Source organism: Bubalus bubalis, chromosome 8 (assembly GCF_019923935.1).
Source record: "Bubalus bubalis isolate 160015118507 breed Murrah chromosome 8, NDDB_SH_1, whole genome shotgun sequence".
NCBI lineage: Eukaryota > Metazoa > Chordata > Mammalia > Artiodactyla > Bovidae > Bubalus > Bubalus bubalis.
In genome coordinates, this window is record NC_059164.1 from 27243852 (window position 1) to 27266195 (window position 22344).

Below are 22344 nucleotides of genomic sequence, written 5' to 3' on the forward strand. Positions count from 1 at the left end.
CTAATAGAAAAACCAAATGAATGAAAAGAATAATGCCATTTAGGGTAATTGCTAAGAGGGCTTTTGAATCATGAAGAGGCTGATGGGCTGGTGAGGAAGTAATAGTTATTGATACTGCCTGAGTGTCAAGTGCTGGGTAGATGCATTTTACATATATTATTTCACTGAAACCGACAAGACTGTTCCTGTATCAGAAGTGGGAAGCTGAGGCAAAGATATACAAATGCGTAACACTGCAGATGTTTGACTATGTCCTCTATTATCTTCTGAGTTCCCTCTAAACAGATAGATGTCTTCCATCTATTAAGCTTTATAAAAATGTGTTTGTTTTATAACAGTTATCTTTCTCCATGTCAAATTGTATTTATCTGTGTATATGCCCCTTGTATGTAATTTAGTTCTTTGGAAGCAAGAACGATCTCTTATTCAACCACGTAGTTCCCTAGCTGTTGTTAATTGTGTGTACTCAGTAAATACTGGTTGAATTTGAATAATGCAGAGTACTGTAATGGGATCATCATTGCTTAGCATGAGTCTGTCCTGCTCTTGTTCCATCCCACTTGGCCAATTATGCCTGAGCATCGATGAGAGAATGGATCCCATGTGTTTAATGCCTTATTGAAAACAGCAGTACAAGCTAGAGATTGGCAAATCAAATTGCAGTTGGGGTTTGGCAAAAACAATTTTGTTGAGGGGTGGGAAGGAATGGTCCTATGATACCCAAAAGCATTTTCTAGGGATTTTTTTTTCTCCTCAATGGTTTTATATTTGTGTTTGTTAAGGGAAATTTAATTCACATGCTTCTGGTTTATTTACACTTAGCACACCAAAGCAATAATTTGTAAAAGCCATTTGGTGTCTAGGAATTCTCTTTAAAGTTCTTTTTGAACTGGAAATCATTTCTGAAAAAAAATGAGCAGTCCTAATATCTATTGAGTGGGCTGAATGGTGGAAAATGCAGAGTTCTCATCCCAACTCTGTAGTTAACTGTTTGCCTTGATAATTGATCTTTATGGGTCTTAGTTTCCTCAACCTTAAAGAAGGGGTTGGAATATTTAAGCTTAAAATTCATTTCTAGATCTTAAATTCTATGAATAAATTCTTTCATTCGAAAATATAAAAACTGAATACCTACTATGTGCTAGGTTCTGTTCATATGTGTATATATATGCATATATTTAGGTGGCTTTTTATGATTAGATATTTATTTCACATCTGTGAGGTAGAATAGTCATTGGTTGTATTTACAGCTGAGAAAACTGAGGTTCATGTATTTTAACATTTATATATAAAACTGTGGCACATAGTAGGCATTTAGTAAATAACTTGTTGCTTTTTAGATAGATAAATCATGGATGGATGGATGGATGGTCAAAATGCCAGTCAACTTCTCTTGACATTTTATTCTCAGGAATTCCTGAAGATAATTTTTTTTTAATATCATTTTTCTGAAATACTACTTTGGAGTGTTTTGCTGTCTCAGACATTGTTTAATACAAACCAACCATTCATTTGTTTACAAAAGGTGCTGAGAATATAAAGTTACCTTCTGGAGCGTCACTGACTAGAACAGTAAAAGGATTTTTACTTTACTTGAAAGCGCCTTCTTTAAAACATATGCAATATTTATAGGGCTGCTTGGAATAAGCCAACTGAAAGATTTAATGATAATAATCTCCATATTTCTTCTAAAAGTGATTTCCGGTTTCAGTGACCTTGAAAAGAGTCCTAGGACATCAAATAAATAAAGATCTTAAAGTGAAATGAATCTTCAAAATATGTTCATAAATTTACATTTTAAACATGACCAGAAAACATATACCTTCCCCATTATTAGGGTGGTTCTTTAATGAAAATTTTTCATTTGCATGAAATAAACCTTTTTTGGCTATAGATGAAAGGATTTTATGGTAGCAACACTGGTTTTGTGAGTTAAATGATCCCAACATCATCAGGAACGAATCACAAGTGCCTACCATATGAATTACAACATCATGAGTCTTAAAAAGGTATTTCTGTGAAAAGCATTCTTCCCATCTGCAACAATCAGCTTCTGCTTTGAAGTCCTGCTCGAGAGCCTCAGAGTACATGAGACAGCCACATGCTACCCAAACTTCTCTCTCAATTTGAGTTTGACTGCATCTTCCTAAAGAAAAGCATGGTTAACTTAATGACTAAGGGGGTTAGAGAGGAAAATGGCTCCAGTTTTTGTAATTATACTTCACCGTATGTGCATTCTTCAGTTGATCTTTCCTGCATGTAACTAGGGAAAATTTGCCAGTGGATATGCAAAATTAAATTGCAAATCAAAACAGAACAAAAGTGTCTGACTCCAGGGATCCCTACTATACTGGATTTGCCGTGAAGTCTTCACAGCTATTTCAGGATCAAATGAAACTAACCTGTTTAAAAATGAGTAAAATTGTTATTGAGGGTTTTTAACATGTCAGAAAGAGTTACGAAAATTACATAAATCAGTAACATATTAGATGTCAAAAATGAACCCTCCTGAAATGCAGGAGATGCAGGTTTGATCCCTGGGTCGGGAATATCCCTTGGAGGAGGAAATGGCAACCCACTCCAGTATTCTTGCCTGGGAAATCCCATGGACAGAGGAGCCTGGTAGATTCAGTCCACAGGGTTGCAAAGAGTCAGACAAGATTTAGTGACTGAACACACACATACATTTCTGAAGAGACTGTCTCTGCTGCTGATTCTCATTCTACTACCTTTGCTAAATGGCACTGTGGAGATGGGGATTGTCTCTGTCACTGTTTTTTGTTGTTTTTGTTGTTGTTGTTTGTTTGTTTGTTTTTTTTACTTGAAGCTTTCCTGGCAGACAGGCAGTCATTGGAAATAATAGAGAAGTACTTGTAGTGAATGGGAGGCTGACATCAGCAAAATTAGATTTACAAGTAGGAGTGATTTCTAATCAATCATTTTGTATCACTATTATTTTTATTAATCAAGTGAATCATGAGCCAGTACCTTTCTTAGGCATTGGTTGCTGATTCTAGAGTCTGACTTTTATAGAATGGCAAAACAACAATGGTAACAACACCGTAAGTTAGAGAGAAGTCCCTCTTCAAGCCACAGCAGAAGTCCCTCAGGGTCAGCCTCCATAAAGAGTTCTGATATATTTCATGTTTTCAATTTCATAATAAAAGCAGACTTTCTAGGAGTATCTCATTTCTCTGAGCTTCTATAAGAATGTTTCAGTTATCCATTGCTGAACACACACAAATGAAGTTTATAAAGTTTAGGAACTTCATTTCCATCTTGCCTTCATGTGCCTTACAGTATGTGTTCTATCTCATACTCTGGAATAAAAGAGGAAAGTTAACAGTCAAAAGAGCAAGCCTCTTTTCATCCAATAATAATAGATAATAACACTAGAATCAGGTAAGTGACTGCTTCACCATATAGGAGGATATTATTTACAACCTTATATATAAAGCTGAAAACTAGTAAGTTAATGTCTAAAAACAGAAAAGTAGTATGTTAAAAGGATATTGTAGAGTCTACAAAACATGTTTTCTACTATATTTATATTTATAAATATAAATTTTAAAAGTACAGTGTGATCCTGTTTTATTTTTTAAATGCACAGAAAATGATAAACATGAAATTGCACAAAAGTGGGATTGGCTATCTCTGGTTTATAGGACTGGGTTTATTATAATGATTTTATTTATATTTAATTATTGAATAATAATATGTAGCAACATATATTTGTTATATATTACATAATTTTCTTTGACTTTTTTCTATTTTCTATTTTCCACATTTTTAACAATGAACATGTGTTCATTTTTGTTTTGAAAATAGTTGTTTTCAAATGGAAATTAAAGTAAAGTAAGGGTTGTGTTTTTGCATTACCAATATCCTGGGAACTATTTGGGAAACATTACGGAGAAGCATTTGACACATGCCATTTTAAAGGGTAAATCCTTTTATGTTCTATGGGTTAGTTATTAAATATTTATCTAAAGTTTAATCTTAGAGCTTTCCTAGAGCAACTTCTCATTTCAAACAGTTTCCCAAACTTAGAAAAAAATGCTGACACAAATTTGACTTCTTAAGCAGAAATACACCCCCACAGAATTTCAGGAAATCGATCATTTGAATCACTACCATATTTGCAACTTATTTAATATTATTTTCAGAAGCGACAAAAGTAAGTTGGCTTCCAGTGAAGATTTCTAACTGAAGCTGCCCTTCCAGTTCTCTTCCTCAGTGACTCCCAGTCTTCGTAGTTACCAGTTCCGTGTGTTTGTTTAGTCAACAAAAGCAAGAGAATTTTTTTTTTTTTTTTTACAATGTACCTTCCTTCTAATGCCTATAATGATGCTTACCTGCTTATATTAATTTAACTTAATGCTTTTTAGAGCAGACAGGCTATATATAGTATTCTTTAGTGTAGTAGCCGTACTACCGTAGTGGTAGTACTACGTTAGCACCCCATTCTAGAAGATTTCCTCAAAAGAGCTTAAGTTAACAATGTTAACTTTAAAAAAATAATTTCTTACGGTATTTTGTCATAGTCAGTGCACATGGTTGGGACAACTTCTGAGGCTGATTTTCAGTAATAAATAAATAAAAAAAAAACAGTTGCTCAATCGTGTCCTACTCTTTGCAACCCCATGGACTGCAGCATGCCGGACTTCCCTGTCCATCTCTATCTCCCGGGACTAGCTCAAACTCATGTCCAAAGAGTCAGTGATGCCATGCAACCATCTCATCCTGTCATCCCTTTATCCTCCTGCCTTATATCTTTTCCAGCATCACGGTCTTTTCCAGTGAGTCAGTTCTTCACATCAGGTGACCAAAGTATTGGAGCTTCAGCATCAGTCCTTCCAATGAATATTCAGGATTGATTTCCTTTAGGATTGAGTGGTTTGATCTCCTTGCAGTCCAAGGGACTTTCAAGAGTCTTCTCCAACACCACATTTCAAAAACATCAATTCTTAGGTGCTCAGCCTTCTTTATGGTCCAACTCTCACATCCATACATGATTACTGGACAAAACCATAGCTTTTACTACATAGGCCTTGGTTGGAAAAGTAATGTCTCTGCTTTTTAATATGCTGTCTCAGTTTGTCATGGCTTTTCTTCCAAAGAGCAAACATCTTTCAATTTCATGGCGGCAGTCACCATCTGCAGTGATTTTGGAGCCCAAAAAATAAAGTTTGTCACTGTTTTCATTGTTTCTCTATCTGTTTGCCATGAAGTGATGGAACCAGATGCCATGATCTTAGTTTTTTGAATGTTGAGTTAAGCCAGATTTCTCACTCTCCTCATTTACTTCCAGAGACTCTCTAGTTCCTCTTCACTTTCTGCCATAAGGGTGGTGTCATCTGCATATCTGAGGTTATTGATATTTCTCCCAGCAATCTTCATTCCAACTTCTGCTTCATCTAGCCCAGAATTTCACATGATGTACTCTGCATATAAGTTAAATAAGCAGGGTGACAATATACAGCCTTGACGTACTCCTTTCCCAATTTGGAGCCAGTCTGTTTTCCATATCCGGTTCTAACGGTTGCTTCTTGACCTGTATTCAGGTTTGTCAGGAGGCAGGTAAGGTGGTCTGGTATTCCCATTTCTTTAAGAATTTTCCACAGTTTGTTGTGATCCACACAGTCAAAGGCTTTAGCATAGTCAATAAAGCAGAAGTAGATGTTTTTCTGGAATTCTCTTGCTTTTTCTATGATTCAACGGATGTTGGCAATTTGATCTCTGATTCCTCTGCCTTTCCTAAATCTAGTTTGAACATCTGGGAGTTTACTGTTGAAGCCTAGCCTGGCAAATTTTTTTCAGTATTACTTTGCTAGCATGTGAAATGAGTGCAATTGTGCAGTAGTTTGAGCATTCTTTGCCTTTCTTTGGGACTGGAATGAAAACTGAACTTTTCCAGTCCTGTGGCCACTGCTGAGTTTTCCAAATTTGTTGGCATATTGAGTGCAGCACTTTAACAGCATCATCTTTTAGGATTTTTCATTAACTGCATAACAATTTTAGTACTGACCTGACCCCATCCATCTTGCTACCCTAGCCTCCTCCCTGAGTGCCTAGTTCCATCCCCATATCATATCTGTGGCTGCTTCAGCTCAGCACAGATTATACAGACTGACTTTCTTGCTTAATTGCTTCTTTCCCATGAGCCCTCACACTCAGGACACTCAAACCTCCCTGAGGACAACCTTCCTGGCACTTTGCTCTGCTGTAATTTTTCAACTGTGCGAATTCAGTTTGCTGTGACCAGTAGGATGAGTTTTTGTGCCCTAGAAGTAAAAGCTATCCAACGTAACTTGTAATTATGCCCATTAAAATTATGTTCTATAACTCTCTAATCACATAACCACACACACCATTGAATCTTCTTTTTCGCATATCTGGAAGAGTAACACCTTGACACTGGTAGCCACACTTAGCTTTTCAGATCCCTCTACAATGGACACAGTAGAACTCAGGTTAAGAGTAGTAAAACATTGTTCTTAAATTCCTTGCTTTGATGAGAAGAGAGAGCATAGGACTCAGAAATTTTATTTCTATACTCCACTTGAATGTTTTGTGCAAGGATAACTCAAAGTTCAGCTGCCTCAATCTGTGGCTCCAGAGATCACATGGGTAACATGTGAATGGAAATAAACCCTGTAGGTAAAAGAAAGAGGAATTTGGATAGAGATCAAAGATTAGCTTCATTCCATTCTTTCCTTCCACTTTTTACTATCCCATCTAAATTTGGTATTTTATGGGACTCTTTTTTATTCTCAAAGGAAAAGAGTGAACTTAAATCAGATTTGAGATTTTTCTCCCTCTCCCTCCCCCCTTCCTTTTTAAAATCCATGTGATTTGATCTGCTCAGCAGTGACTTTAGATAATTGAATTCTCAATTGTTAGGATCCTTCAGTATGAAAGATTTGGCATACCTGCTTGATTTATTATTATATCTTTTAAACTTATCACTGTGGCCATGGCTTAGATTACAGGAAAAGCTGTTCAGAATATTTAACAATATGGTTAGCAGAAATATTTGTCTGTGAGTTTTATGAATATTTCTTCCAGAATGGAATTATTTACTATGTGCCTTGACTTCGAGCAAGAGTATTTCTAAGCATTAAGGATCAGAACTTTGCATTACACATTTTCTGTAAGCTTACTGCTCTTTTCATAGCAGTTGTATAAAAAGGTGGAGTTTAATGTGGTCAGCCTCATTTTTAAATGGCCTGTGGAAAAGATTTTTCTTGGTATCATTGTGAGACCCATAGGTGTGGAAAATAATGCTTGAATGCAGTAATGCTTGGAAACAATTTTCATCCAATTTTACATCTTTTTAGAATTGTTTTGCCAAGTATTTAGAAACATACAATCATTATAAAGTGAATATTTTGACTTCTATCATAATAGATTTGTCTTATTCATACTTAACCTCAAGTGCTATACCAGAGCTGAAATTCTGGACAGCTCTAGTTTACTGAATGAATATTTCAGTGCATTTCCAAGGATTAAGAAGATATTATTTCATTATTCCAAAATGGAAGCAACTTAGTTTGGTTTTGGGGTGTTATTGCTTGACAGTTTTGTAGACTTTGATTTGGTTCTGCCAACTGTATTCTGAAAACTTACTTTCTTTTCAAACAAAAAACCCATAATATTTAAGAGAGGAACAAGGTCAGGCTTGAAAACAGCCTAGGCAGGCTTGAAGACCATGCATTTCCATATTCAAGGTAATTGTTTTAAGTTTTCATGAATATAGAAATATTGATATTATAAATATTATAAGTATTAAATGACGGAGAGTGAAATATAGTCTTTTGTACTTTAGTATGGTTAATAAAAGAAACTAAAAATTTTAATTAATGTAAACATTGAAAAAATAAGTAGCAAAACTGTAGAAACAAGAAAGATAAGGGTTTGTTGCAGGGCAGAGAGGAGGTATGACAGGTGGAACACAGGAGATTTATAGGGCCTTGAAGCATTCTGTAGGATGTTGTAATGGTGGATACATGACAGTATGCATCTGTCAGAGCCCCTAGAGTTACACAAAAAGAGAAAAGCCTGGTCATGAACTTTTGTAAACAGTAATGTAAGTTATCAGTATTGGCTCATCAGCTGTAACGAATGCACCACACTAATGCAGAATGTTGTTAATAGGGGAAACCACAGCAAGGTGGGGTGGTGGATTGGACCTCTCTGTGCTTTCTGCTTAAATTTTCTGTAAACACAGAACTGCCCCGAAAAATAAGTGTATAGCATAATAAATTGACTTGTATAAATCATGAGATGATTATCACAGTAAGTTTAGTGAACACCCATCATCAACAGGTACAGAATTAAAGAAATAAAAAAAGTATTTTCCTTCTGATGAGAACTCTTAGGATTTACACTCTTAGCAACTTTCATATGTGACACACAACAGTGTTAATCAGATTTATGATGCTGTACATTATTTCCATAGTACTTATTTATCTTGTAACTGGAAGTATGCACCTTTTGACTGCTTTCATGTAATTCCCCTTCCCCCCAAATCCCACCTCCGATAACCACAAATGATATCTTTCTCTATATTTATCTATTGAGTGCATTGAGTTTTCATGTGCCTTTTAAAGGCAAACAATAGAATTATGTTTGAGTTCCTTTCTCTCTTCTGTGTGTGTATCTATTATAGATTTTTGGTTTGTGGTTACCATGAGGTTTATATATAGTGATTTAAATATAAATATGGGGGCTTTCCCAGGTGGCTCAGTGGTAAATAATCTGTCTGCCAATGCAGGAGATGCAGGAGACAGCGGGTTCAGTCCCTGCATCAGGAAGATCCCCTAGAGTAGGAAATGGCAACCCACTCCAGTATTCTTTCCTGGAAAACCCATGGACGGAGGAGCCTGATAGGCTGCAGTCCATAGGTTCGCAAACAGGCAGACAGGACTGAGCAACTGAGCATGCAAACATACAGAAATATGATTAAGTTGCTGCTCTCTTATGAATTTTAACTTCATTTCTCACATTTACTGTCTTTGACATAGCATTTTACATCTTTTTGTTTTGTGTGTCCCTTAAGTACTTATTGTGGATAAGTAGTACTTATGTGGATTTTACTCCCTTAATCTTTAAATCTTCCTACTAGATTTATATGTGGCTAATTTACTAACTTTTGTATATATGTGCCTTTACCAATGAAATATTTCCTTTTATAATTTTCATATTTCTAGTTATGACCTTTTCTTTTTCACATAGAGAAGTCCTTTTAACATTTCTTATAAAGCTTTTTTGGTTATGCTGAACTCTTAGCTTATGCTTGTCTGTGAAGCTTTTGATCTCTCCATCAAATCTGAGTGAAAGTCTTGCTGGGGAGTGTATGCTTGTTTGTAGGGTTTTTTTCCCCTTTTATTACTCTAGGATCAGAAGGTGGGTCTGACATAGGCTTCTTTCAAATTATGACTTCTGCCCTGGGTCCTGAATTATGTGAGATTTTGTGTGTGCCTTAAGATTGGGGTCTATTTCCCATTGCCCTTTGACCGTCCCAAGAGTAAGCCCCTCTGGCCTTCAAAGCCTGACTTCTAGGATCTTGGCTTCCCAGTGTAGGACACCCAGACTGGGGAGCTTGTAATAGGCCTCAGACCCCTCATTCCTTGGGGAGAAACTCTCTAACTGTGATTATCCTTGTGTTTGTGGTCCTCACCCTGGAATATGGTTCTTGACTATACCACATCTTTACCCTTCCTACCCATGTCCTTGTGGTTCCTTCTTTATGTCTTTAGTTGTAGAAGATCTCTGATACCCTTCTAGTCTTTCTCCTCAATAGGTGCTCTGGACAAGGTGAGTTCAGGGTCTTCCTACTCTGAAATCTTGGCCACTTGTTTTCAACAAGTTGATTCAGGAACTTGTGAGTCGCTGAGCATTTGAGGATCTGTGAGCAGAGCCCAGATGTTACCCTGTAGCAAAACATCTATTAATTATTTTAAAAATATAATTGATTTAAAAACTAAATTTATGTTCCCTGGAAGTTCTTAAAGCAAATTAAACAATGTTGAACACATGGTTTTAAATATTTTTATTTTTTCTTTTTTTTTAATTGTTCCTAAAAGTGGGCACGTTGATGAATTGTTATAATTTTTTAGACATTGAACAAGAGATTTACATTTGGCAATATGAGAGACTATATATTCTGAAATACTCCTACGTGTAAATATGAAAACTACTCTTTTAAATTTATGGAGGACTTCCAAAAAGAGGAAGAAAAGCAAACAAATACTGTAGCTGTTGGCCACTCTGGGCCATCCTAAAGTATACAGTTGGCAAAAGTTTGAACATTAATAGACTCCTGTATTCTCAAAAAGGGCATCAAAGCCTTCGATCTCCAAAGGGAAGGGTTTTGATTGGAGAGCAGAATAAAGAAAGGAATGTCAAAGAGCTGACTCTAAAGAAAAGGATAAATAGGAGAAAAGGAGACACTGCTGAACAAAACAACAAATTGATCTTAGCTATAACTGTCAATACAGAGAATTTCAAAGGGAATGGAAAGGGAAAAAATGTCTTTTCTATGACAATTTGTAATCAAGTTTTGGGATCCGTATTTACATTATCTGTACATTTTGAAAAACAGCCCTTCAGTCAGGATTTAAAATTTATCCTGCTTGGTAATGTTTCAGCCATCCAACAGAAGTAAACAAAATCCCACTCATCTTGGGTTTCCAAGGTAAATATCATATTCAAATCTGTTCTCCAAGCTTTCTCATATATAAAGTTCTGATGAATATGAACTCAAAAAAAAATAAAAGCAAAGGAAAATTAAGCCATCATGAGGCTGAATCAGCAGAAACAAAAATAGTAAAACTAAGCCATAAAGACTTCAAATAGCAGATATAGAATATAAAGTAATTATGTCTAAAGAAATAAAAACTTGAAAGATTAAAGTGACTAAGAAGTTATGAAATATAACCCAACAGAACACATAGGATTGAACAACGAATCACTGCAATGAAGATATTGATGAAAGTATAAATAGCAGACTAGATACATCTGGAATGAAAAAGCCTGGAAGGTAAATCTGCAACAAAAATACACATAATGTCGGACAGAAAGAGACAGAAAATAAATGAAAGAAAACTTCAGAGATGTTGAGGCTCTACTAACAATGATTACATCTCATTGAGGTTCCAAAATATGATGATACGGTAATAAACAACTTTATTGAATACATTTGAACACAAAAGATACAGATTTCTGGGAAAATATAACTTGGGAAGATATTGAAAGCAAGAATAGTCCCCTAATCCCTAAGAAAATTCTCAATAGATAAATGTCTTCCTCAGACAAAACAGAAGAGTCAAATGGTTTACAGAAGATTTCTACCCAACATTCTGGAGTCAAATAATAGAAAAAGAAGGTCCGGCCATAATAAAATTCAAAATAGTCAAAGAATAGAAATTCATTGATTAACCTCTTTCATCAACATAGTGAAAAAATCCTAAACAAAGCATTAGTCAAATAAATTCAGTGTGTATAAAAATGATAATATATCATAAACAAACTTACTTTATTCCATAAATTCAATGATGCCTAAATATTTGAAATATTAATGTAACTCACAACACTATGAAATTGTAGGAGAAAAACCATCTCATTTGGTGTAGTAAAATAATTAAATTAAACATCTGTTTATAATAAAAACTCAATTCAGGGTAGAAATAGAAAGGTTTCTCCTTATTCTGAATGAAACCACAGTAAGATGCCATTCTTTGCCACCCACATGTACGGCCCATCACACCAAATGTTGGCAAGGATGAAACTAAACAGGAATTCTGATACACACTGCTTCTCACAGTGGGGATTGATCATAGTCCTTTGGAAATGATCTGGTTTTATTTAGCAGGTTGTAAGTCACAGCAGTTTTACTCCACTCTTGCATGTGTGCACCAGAAGGCTGGTATAAGAATGTTCTTATTGGCTTTTTTTTGGTCGCTTGTGGGATCCTTGTTCCTCTAATCAGGGATCCAACAGAGGCCCATGGTGGAAAAATCACAGAGTCCTAACCACTGGACCACCAGGAAAGTCCCATAGGGGCATTTTTTTTTTTTTTTTGAATAACAGAAAAACATAAATATTTGTCTACAGGAGAGTGGGTAAATAAACTATATTCATTAAATGGCCTACTAGAGAGCATAAAACTGTTGTTACAGGCATCCACAGAAATGAACTAACACAAAGTGTGAAAAGAGTATGTTGCAAAAGTCTAAAACCAATTTTATAAAATTCCAGAAAAGCAGGTTAAACAATCAAAAGCAAAGGAATCATAAACACCAACCCAGAGTCCTGATTACCCACAGTGAGGGGGAGTTATGTTATTAGACAGTTGCATGCAGGGGGCTTCAAAAATATTTTCCTTAAATTGGGAGGTGAGTGACCACTTGTTTGTTATGTCATACATAGATATTAATTTTTGTATTCATCAGCTATTTCATAGTAAAAAGAATACCTGTAAAATCTAATGTGATAGGTATGTAATTTGAGGTGATACATGGAAAACTTCTTCCTTTTATAATAAAGGCAAATGATGGAAAGAAGAAACAAATATTAAGCAAATGGAATTGCATACCTTATTAATATTAGCCGAACACTTTATATCCAGGTGTACACAGAATGCATTGTGAAAGGCAGTAATGTGCACAGTATGACTGGTGCAAATCTTAATTGTGAGACTTCGTAGCTGCAGGATCTTGGATTTTGTGATCCAAGATCTTTTATCAAATTATTGTGAGTATTGAATGCGTTAGCACGTGGGAAGTACTGAGAAAAGGACATACACACAATAAATGCTCAATCAATATTAGGTTCTAGTGGTCAGTTGATTTTTAATTTATACTTTGAAATGTTCTGTTTGCATTATGGTAGGCTTTGGTCATTTGACGAAGCAGTTGATGACACTGGCTGATGGACATGTGGTGTTGGCTCTAGAAGGAGGACATGATCTCACAGCCATCTGCGATGCATCAGAAGCCTGTGTAAATGCCCTTCTAGGAAATGAGGTAAAAAACTAAAAGTATAAAAGAGCAGGGGTTAAGGGTCCAGAAATGTATGCATGCATATGTTTTATCTTTCTTAACATCATACATACTCAGAAAACACAATGTTGCTCTTACAATTTACAGGAAGAAGGCAAGCTGTAGATAAGAAAAGTTTACATGTCCTCCTGTTTTATGCTGTAACTTTTGCCCAGTTATAGAATCCATACAGTACATCCCTCGATCAGGTTATTGGTAGAGCTCAGTAAATATGTAAAAATAACCCATGGGAGGAAATGGTCTGTATATTGACTCAGCTAATGAGCACTGGAACTGAGAAAGAATTAACTCAAAGAAAAGTTCTCAATATTTTCTGTAGGATTATGTTAGTTCAGGGAGGGAAACTTTTCAGAAATATTTTTTCAGCTTTTTAAAGTATAATTGGAATACAAAATTATAATTCATATATCTAACATATATAGGTGTAACTATTTGATAATGTAATTATTTAATAATGTGCAGACATTGTTAAATGATATTCCTCCTTGAGTTAATTTAATACATTCATCACCCCACATAGTTACTTTTTTTGGATGAAAATACTTAAGTTCTACTCTCTTAGAAATTTTAACTATACAATAGAGTATTAGCAGTTATATTCACTGTTGTATACCTTAGATCTTCAAGCCTTATTCATCTTATTACTAAAAGTTTACAAACTTTTACCAAACATTCCCTATTCCACCCCAAGCCCCAGCTTCTGGCAACCATTCTACCATTCTACCCTGTGATTCTTTGAGTTCAACTATTTTATTTGCTTGTTTTTGGTTCTAGTTAAGTTTTATTTTCTTTCTTGTCCAGCTTATTTCATTTAGCATAATACCTTCTGTGTTCATCCATAATGTCACAAAAGACAGGATTTCCTTTAAGATTGCATAATCCATTGTCTGTGTGGGGGGGGTGTGGGGGGGTGTGTATTGGTGTGTATATGTATTACATTTTCTTTATCCATTCATCTGTAAGTGAGAGATGCTTGCACTGTTTCCAAACCTTGACTATTGTGAATAGTGATGCAGTAAAATTGGAAGTTCAGATGTCTCTTTGAGATAAAGAAATAGTGATTTCATTTCCTTTGAATATTTACCCAGAAGGGAGATTCCTGAGTCATGTGATAGGTCTATTTTTCATTTCTTGAGGGACCTCTTACTGTTTTCCTTAGTGACTGTACTGGTTTACTTTCCTACCAAGAATGCACAAGGGTTTCCTTTCCCCAGCATCCTCACCAGCATTACTCTCTTCTCTTTTTGATAATACACATCCTAGCGGTATGTGAGGTCATATCTCATTATGGTTTGATTTGCATTTTCCTGATGATTATTGATGTTGAACACCTTTTCATGGTATATATTGGCCATCTGTTTGTCTTTAGAAAATACATATTCAGGTCCTTTGCCCGATTTGAATTGTGGCATTTGGTTTTGTGTGTTTTGCTAGTGAGTTGTATGAACCCCTTGTATATTTTGGATACTAATTGCTTATTGGGTATATGATTTGTAAATATTTATTCCCATTCCATGAATTGCCTTTTCACTTTATTGATGATTATCTTTATTGTGCAGAAGCTTTTTAGTTTCATGTAGTCCCACCTGTTTTTAATTTTGGTTTTCACTTTTGTTCTCAATCCAAATAACCATGGCCAATAGCAATGTCAAGGAGCTCACCCCCTGTGTTTTATTCCAAGAGTTTTATGATTCCAAGTCTTGCATTTAAATATTTAATCAATTTTTAATTGATAGGGATACAGTTTCATTCTTTTACATATGGCTATCCAGTTTGACCAGTACCATTTATTGAAGAGATTATTCTCCATTGAGTATGTCTGGTTCCTTTGCTGAAGATTAATTGTATATGCATGAGTTTATTTCTGGGATCTCTCTTCTTTCTGTTAACTTGTATGTCTGCTTTTAATGCCAATACCATGACCTGTAATATAACTTGAGTTGATTGCTTGTAATATAACTTGAAATTAGGAAGTGTGATAACTCTGACATTATTCTTCTGTCTCAAGATTACATTGGCTATTTGGCATTCTTTTGTGGTTTCATTTCAATTTTAGGATTTTTTTTTCTGTTGCTGTGAAAAAATGCCCTTTGATAGGTATTACATTGAATCTATAGCTCACTTGGATGTTATGGACATTTTAATTATATTAATCTTTCTGATCCATGAACCTAGGATATCTTTTCATTTATTTGTGTCTTCAGTTTCTTTTATCAGTGTCTTAAAGATTTTTGTTTATAGGTCTCTCACTTCTTTGCATACATTTATTCCTAAGTAGATCATTTTGGGGGAGAAGGCAATGGCACCCCACTCCAGTACTCTTGCCTGGAAAATCCCATGGATGGAGAAGGCTGGTAGGCTGCAGTCCATGGGATCGCTAAGAGTTGGACACGACTGAATGACTTCACTTTCACTTTTCACTTTCATGTATTGGAGAAGGAAATGGCAACCCACTCCAGTGTTCTTGCCTGGAGAATCCCAGGGACGGGGGAGCCTGGTGGGCTGCCATCTCTGGGGTCGCACAGAGTCAGACATGACTGAAGCAACTTAGCAGCACCAGAAGATTGTTTTTGATGCTACTGTATATGGGATTTTATTTTATTTTTTTCAGATAGTTAATTGTTAGTATTTAGAATCATAACTGATTTTTCTATGTTGATTTTGTATCCTACAACTTTGTTGAATTCATTTAACAGTTTTTTTGGTGGCATATATAGGGTTTTCTATATATTTCATGTCATCTGCAAATAGTAACAGTTCTTTTCTGACTTGGATGTCTCATTCTTTTTCTTGTCTAATTGCTTTAGACAGTACTCATAATACTATGTTGAATAACATTTTGGCAGTATTGGGTATCCTAGTCTTGTTTCTGATCTAAGAGGAAAAGTTTTCAGCTTTTCAACATTGAGTGCAATATTAGCTGTGAGTTTCTTATGAAAGTGAAAGTGTTAGTCACTCAGTGATGTCTGATTCTTTGTGAGTCCATGGACTATAGCCTGCTAGGCTCCTCTGTCCATGGAATTCTTCAAGCAAGAATACTGGAGTGGGTTGCCATGCCCTTCTCCCAGGGATCTTCCCAAACCCAGGCCTCTCACATCATGGGCAGATTCTGTACCATTTGAGCTGCCCAGGAAGCCTATATGTTCTCATGTATGGGACTTGATTATGTTATGGTGCTTTCCTTCACAGAAGTAAAGAATCTGCCTGCAATGCAAGAGATGTGGGTTCAATCCGTGGGTCAGAAGATCCCCTGGAGAAGAAAATTACAACACACTCCAGTATTCTTGCCTAGGAAGGTCCATAGACAGAGGAGCCTGGCAGGCTATAGTCCATGGGGTCACAAAAAGAGTCGGATTTGACTTAATGACCAAACAACAACAAACCTATCCCAAATTTATTGAAAGTTTTTTTCTTCAAAGGATATTGAATTTTTTTCATATTCTTTGTCTGCATCTATTAAGATGATTGTGTAATCTTTATCCTTCATTTTGTTGATGTGGCTTATTGCATTTTTTCATTTGCAGATGTTGAACTACCTTTGCATCTGTGGAATATATCTCACATAATCATGGCATTCAGTTTGCTTATATTTTTTGAGGATTTTGCATTTTGAACCTTAATGTTCATCAAGGGTATTGGCCTGTAATTTCTTTTCTTTAGTGTTCTTTACTAATTTTGGTATCAGGAAAATTCAGTTTGGTTCAGTCGCTCAGTTGTGTCTGACACTTTGCGACTCTATGGACTGCAGCATGCTAGGCTTCCCTGTCCATCACCGACTCCTGGAGAGTACTCAAACTCATGTCCATTGAGTCAGGGATGCCATCCAACCATGTCATCCTATGTCATCCCCTTCTCCTGCCTTCAATCTTTCCCAGCATTAGGGTCTTTTCCCAGGAGTCAGTTCTTCACATCAGGTGGCCAAAGTATTGGAGTTTCAGCTTCAGCATCACTCCTTTGAGTGAATTCATTGTAACTCATTGGATTCCTTCCAATGAATAATCAGGACTGATTTCTTTTAGGATTGACTGGTTTGATCTCCTTGCAGTCCAAGGGGCTTTCAAGAGTCTTCTCCAACACCACAGTTCAGGAAAATGCTGACCTCCAAAAATGAGTTTGGACAGCTTCCCTCCTCTTCAATTTTTTGGATAAATTTGACAAAGATTCGTATTACTTCCTCTCTGATACAGTTCACCAGTGAAGCCATCTGATTCTGAACTTTTCTTTGTTGGGAGGTTTTGATTATAGATTCAGTCTCCTTACTGGTAATTTGTTAAGATTTCTCTGTGTCTTCATTATCTTGATGTGTTTTTTGTTTCTAGAAAGTTATGTTTTTTTCTAAGCAGTTTAACTTGTTGGCATATAATTGTTTATAGTAGTATCTTATGTTCCTTTGTACTTGTACATTTTGAGTTGTAATGTCTCCTTATTCACTTCTGATTGTTATTAATTGAGGCTTTCCTCTTTTTTACTTAGTCTAGTTAAAAGTTTATCAATTTTGTTTATCTTTTCATAAATCCAGCTTAGTTTTATTGATTTTTTTCTATTGTCTTTTTAATCTCTATTTTATTATTTTCCACTTTGATCTTTTTTATTTCCTTCTTTCTACTAGTTGGGCCTTAGTTCATTCTTTACTTGTTAGTTTTTTGAGGTTAAATTTAGGTTGTGTAGTTGAGACCATTCTTTTTTCTTAATGTAAGCATTTATCACCATAAACTTCTCTCTTAGAACTGCTTTTGCTGCATGCCATAAGTTTTGGTATTTTGTGTTACCATTCTCATTTATCTCAAGATATTTTTTCTAAATTTCTTTTGATTTATTCTTTGATGTATTGATTATTCAGCAGCATGTTGTTAAATAACCATATATTTTAGAATTTTACACTGTTTTCTTATAACTGATTTCTAGTTTTTTCCTGCTCCCTCTGCAGTGATGCCTGAGGGGATATCTATAGAGCTAAGTGCTCATGTACTTAACAACTGCTTCTTTGTTTGCTATAGTCCTCTGGGACTCAAGAACCCAAGCCCTGTTAGCTTTCAGAGCTAGGTGTTTTGGGAGCCATTCTTATGCTGGGGGCCTTAAGCATTGGGTTGCTGGATTTGTAATCCAGATGCCTTCACTCCTCAAGAAGAGGCTGGGAGTTGAGGTTTCCTGGCAAAAGTGTACCTAAGCTTTCCCACTCATTTTGATGTGGGTATTTTCTCATTGTCTCAGTATGTAGGAGTCACTCAGCTAGTTTCTTTCAAGGGAATTGCTCTGTTTGTAGCTATACATTCAGCAGTTCATCCGTGGAAGGAGGAAAATTCAGGAATCTCCTATGTCACCCTTTTGATCTGGAGTCTTAAAAATATTTACGAATTCTTTTTTTTTCTGTCACCATTTGTAAATTATCTAGGCTGAGAGATATATTCAGCCTAGATACTGAACATATACTGAACAGCCTTTTCATACCGTTCATGGGGTTCTCAAGGCAAGAATACTGAGGAGGTTTGCCATTCCCTTCTCCAGGGGACCATGTTTTGTCAGAACTCTCCACCATGACCCGTCCATCTTGGGTGGCCCTACATGGAATGGCTCACAGTTTCATTGAGTTAGACAAAGCTGTGGTCCATGTGATCAGATTAGTTAGTTTTCTGTGATTGTGGTTTTCATTCTTTCTGCCCTCTGATGGAGAAGAATAAGAAGCATATGGAAGCTTCCTGCTGGGAGAGATTGAGGGGGAAACTGGGTCTTGTTCTGATGGGCAGGGCCATGCTCAGTAAATCTTTAATCCAATTTTCTGTTGATGGGTGGAGCCGTGTTCCCTCCCTGCTATTTACCTGAGACCAAACTATGGTGGAGGTAATGAAGATAATGGAGACCCCCTTCAAAAGGTCCCATGCACATACCACTGTATTCAGTGCCCCCAACCCTGCAGCAGGCCACCACCAACCAATGCCTCCAGTCACATCCAAAACTAGGTGTTGTTTTTGCTTTGGCTCCATCTCTTCATTTTTTCTGGAGTTATTTCTCCGCTGATCTCCAGTAGCATATTGGGCACCTACTGACCTGGGGAGTTCATCAACATTTTAAGAATCAGTGAACTAAAATGGACTATAATGGGTGAATAACTCCGATGACCATTATATCTACTACCGTGGGCAAGAATACCTTAGAAGAAATGGAGTAGCCATCACAGTCAACCGAAAAGTCTGAAATGCAGTACTTGGACGCAATCTCAAAAATGACAGAATGATCTCTGTTCGTTTCCAAGCCAAACCATTCAATATCACAGTAATCCAAGTCCATGCCACTTCCAGTAATACTGAAGAAGCTGAAGTTGAATGGTTCTATGAAGACTATAAGACCTTCTAGTGAAATGAAGTGAAAGTCGCTCAGTCGTGTCCGACTCTTTGCAACCCCATGGACTATAGAGTCCATAGAATTATCCAGGCCAGAATACTAGAGTGGGTAGCCTTGCGCTTCTCCAGGGCATCTTGCCAACCCAGGGATCGAACCCAGGTCTCCCGCATTGCAGACGGATTGTTTACCAGCTGAGCCACAAGGGACCTTCTAGAACTAACACCAAAAAAAGATGTCCTTTTCATTATAGGGGACTGGAATGCAAAAGTAGGAAGTCAAGAAATACCTGGAGTAACAGGCAAATGTGGCCTTGGAGGACAAAACGAAGCAGGTCAAAGGCTAACAGAGTATGGCCAAGAGAATGCACTGGTCATAGCAAACACCCTCTTCCAAAAACACAAGAGAAGACTCTACACATGGACATCACCAGATGATCAATACTGAAATCAGATTGATTATATTCTTTGCAGCCAAAGATGAAGAAGCTCTATACAGTCAGCAAAAACAAGACCAGGAGCTGACTGTGGCTCCGATCATGAACTCCTTATTGCCAAATTCAGACTTAAATTGAAGAAAGTAGGGAAAACCACTAGACCATTCAGGTATGACCTAAATCAAAACCCTTACAATTATACAGTGGAAGTGAGAAACAGATTTAAGGGAGTAGATTTGATAGACAGAGTGCCTGAAGAACTATGGACAGAGGTTTGTGACTTTGTACAGAAGGCAGGGATCAAGACCAACCCCAAGAAAAAGAAAGGCAAAATGGTTGTCTGAGAAAGCCTTACAAATAGCTGGGAAAGGACACAAAAGGCAAAGGAGAAAAGGAAAGATATACCCATTTGAATGCAGAGTTCCAAAGAATAGCAAGGAGAGATAAGAAATCCTTCCTCAGCAGTCAGTGCAAAGAAATAGAGGAAAACAATAGAATGGGAAAGACTAGAGATCTCTTCAAGGAAATTAGAGATACCAAGGGAATATTTCTTGCAAAGATGAGCACAATAAAGGACAGAAATGGCATGGACCTAACAGAAGCAGAAGATATTAAGAAGAGGTAGCAAGAATACACAGAAGAACTATACAAAATAGACCTTCGTGATCTAGATAACCACAATGGTGTGATCACTTACCTAGAGCCAGACATCCTGGAATGCAAAGTCAAGTGGGCCTTAGGAAGCATCACTATGAACAAAGCTAGTGGAGGTGATGGAATTCCAGTTGAGCTATTTCAAATCCTAAAAGATGATGCTGTGAAAGTGCTGTGCTCAATATGCCAGCAAATTTGGAAAACTCAGCAGTGGCCATAGGACTCGAAAAGGTTTATTTTCATTCCAATCCCAAAGAAAGGCAATGCCAAAGAATGCTCAAACTACCACACAATTGCACTCATCTCACATCCTAGCAAAGTAATGCTCAAAATTCTCCCAGCCAGGCTGTAACAGTACAGGCTTCAACTTCCAGATGTTCAAGCTGGATTTAGAAAAGGCAGAGGAACCAGAGATCAAATTGCCAACATCCGTTGGATCATTGAAAAAGCAAGAGAGTTCCAGAAAAACAGCTACTTCTGCATTATTAACTACGCCAAAGCCTTTGACTGTGTGGATCACAAAAAACTATGGAAAATTCTTCAAGAGATTGGAATATCAGACCACCTGACCTGCCTCTTGAGAAATCTGTATGCAGATCAAGAAGTAACAGTTAGAACTGGACATGGAACAACAGACTGGTTCCAAATCAGGAAAGGAGTATGTCAAGGCTGTATACTGTCACTGTGCTTATTGAACTTATGTGCAGAATACATCATGAGAAATGCTGGGCTGGATGAAGCAAAAGCTGAAATCAAGATTTCTGGGAGAAATATCAATAACCTCAGATATCCAGATGAAACCACCCTTATGGCAGAAAGCAAAGAAGAATTAAAGAGCCTGTTGATGAAAGTGAAAGAAGAGAGTGAAAAAGTTGGCTTAAAACTCAACATTAAAAAAACTAAGATCATGGCATCCAGTCCCATCACTTCGGGCATTTAGATGGGGAAACGTTGGAAACATGAGAGACTTTATGTTGGGGGGCTCCAAAATCACTGAAGATGATGACTGCAGCCATGAAATTAAAAGACACTTGGACCTTGGAATTAAAGCTAGTACTAACCTAAGCAGCATATTAAAAAGCAGAGCTATTACTTTGCCAACGAAAGTCCATCTAGTCAAGCTATGGTTTTTCCAGTAGTCATGTATGGATGTGAGAGTTGGACTATAAAGAAAGCTGAGTGCCAAAGAATTGATGCTTTTGAACTGTGGTGTTGGAGAAGACTCTTGAGAGTCCCTTGGAGTGCAAGGAGATCCAACCAGTCACTCCTAAAGGAAATCAACACTGAATATTCATTGGAAGGACTGATGCTATAGCTGAGACTCCAGTACTTTGGCCACATGATGCAAAAAACTGACTTATTGGAAAACCCTGATGCTAGGAAAGATTGAAGGCAAAAGAAGGGTACAACAGAGGATGAGGTGATTGGATGGCATCACCGACTCAATGGACACAAGTTTGAGCAAGCTCCGGGAGTTGGTAATGGACAGGAAAGCCTGGCGTGCTGTAGTCCATGGGGTCGCAAAGACTTGGACATGACTGAGCAACTTAACTGAGAGATGTATATTATTTGTGTCTTATGGGTGGTGATAATGTGTCTCAAAGAGATTTGAGAAATTCATTCAAAGTCATGCAGCCAGAACTCAGTAGATCCAAGATTTGAACTTAGAATTGCCAAAGGTCATTCTTTTTTTTTTTTTTCCACATCACATAACTGAATAACAACATATTTTCTGACTACTCTGCAGACTTCAGATCAAATTACCGTTAGATTCACTTCCAGACCATGGAAATCCTTTGGACAAAGTGATTGCAATTCAACAAATATTTCAAAGTTTATGTACATTCATTATTT

The 22344-nt window shown here is 36.7% G+C and overlaps 1 protein-coding gene across 3 annotated transcripts in view; it reads left to right on the top strand.

Annotated features, from left to right (window-relative positions):
• HDAC9 (histone deacetylase 9) overlaps positions 1-22344 on the top strand; it is a 1051976-nt gene that overhangs the window by 965114 nt on the left and 64518 nt on the right. For all 3 annotated transcript variants that reach the window (XM_044946509.2, XM_044946510.2, XM_044946511.2), the window contains exon 23: positions 12895-13028. In XM_044946509.2, coding sequence (XP_044802444.2) covers positions 12895-13028 — 134 coding nt within the window. The remainder of the gene's footprint in view (positions 1-12894; positions 13029-22344) is intronic.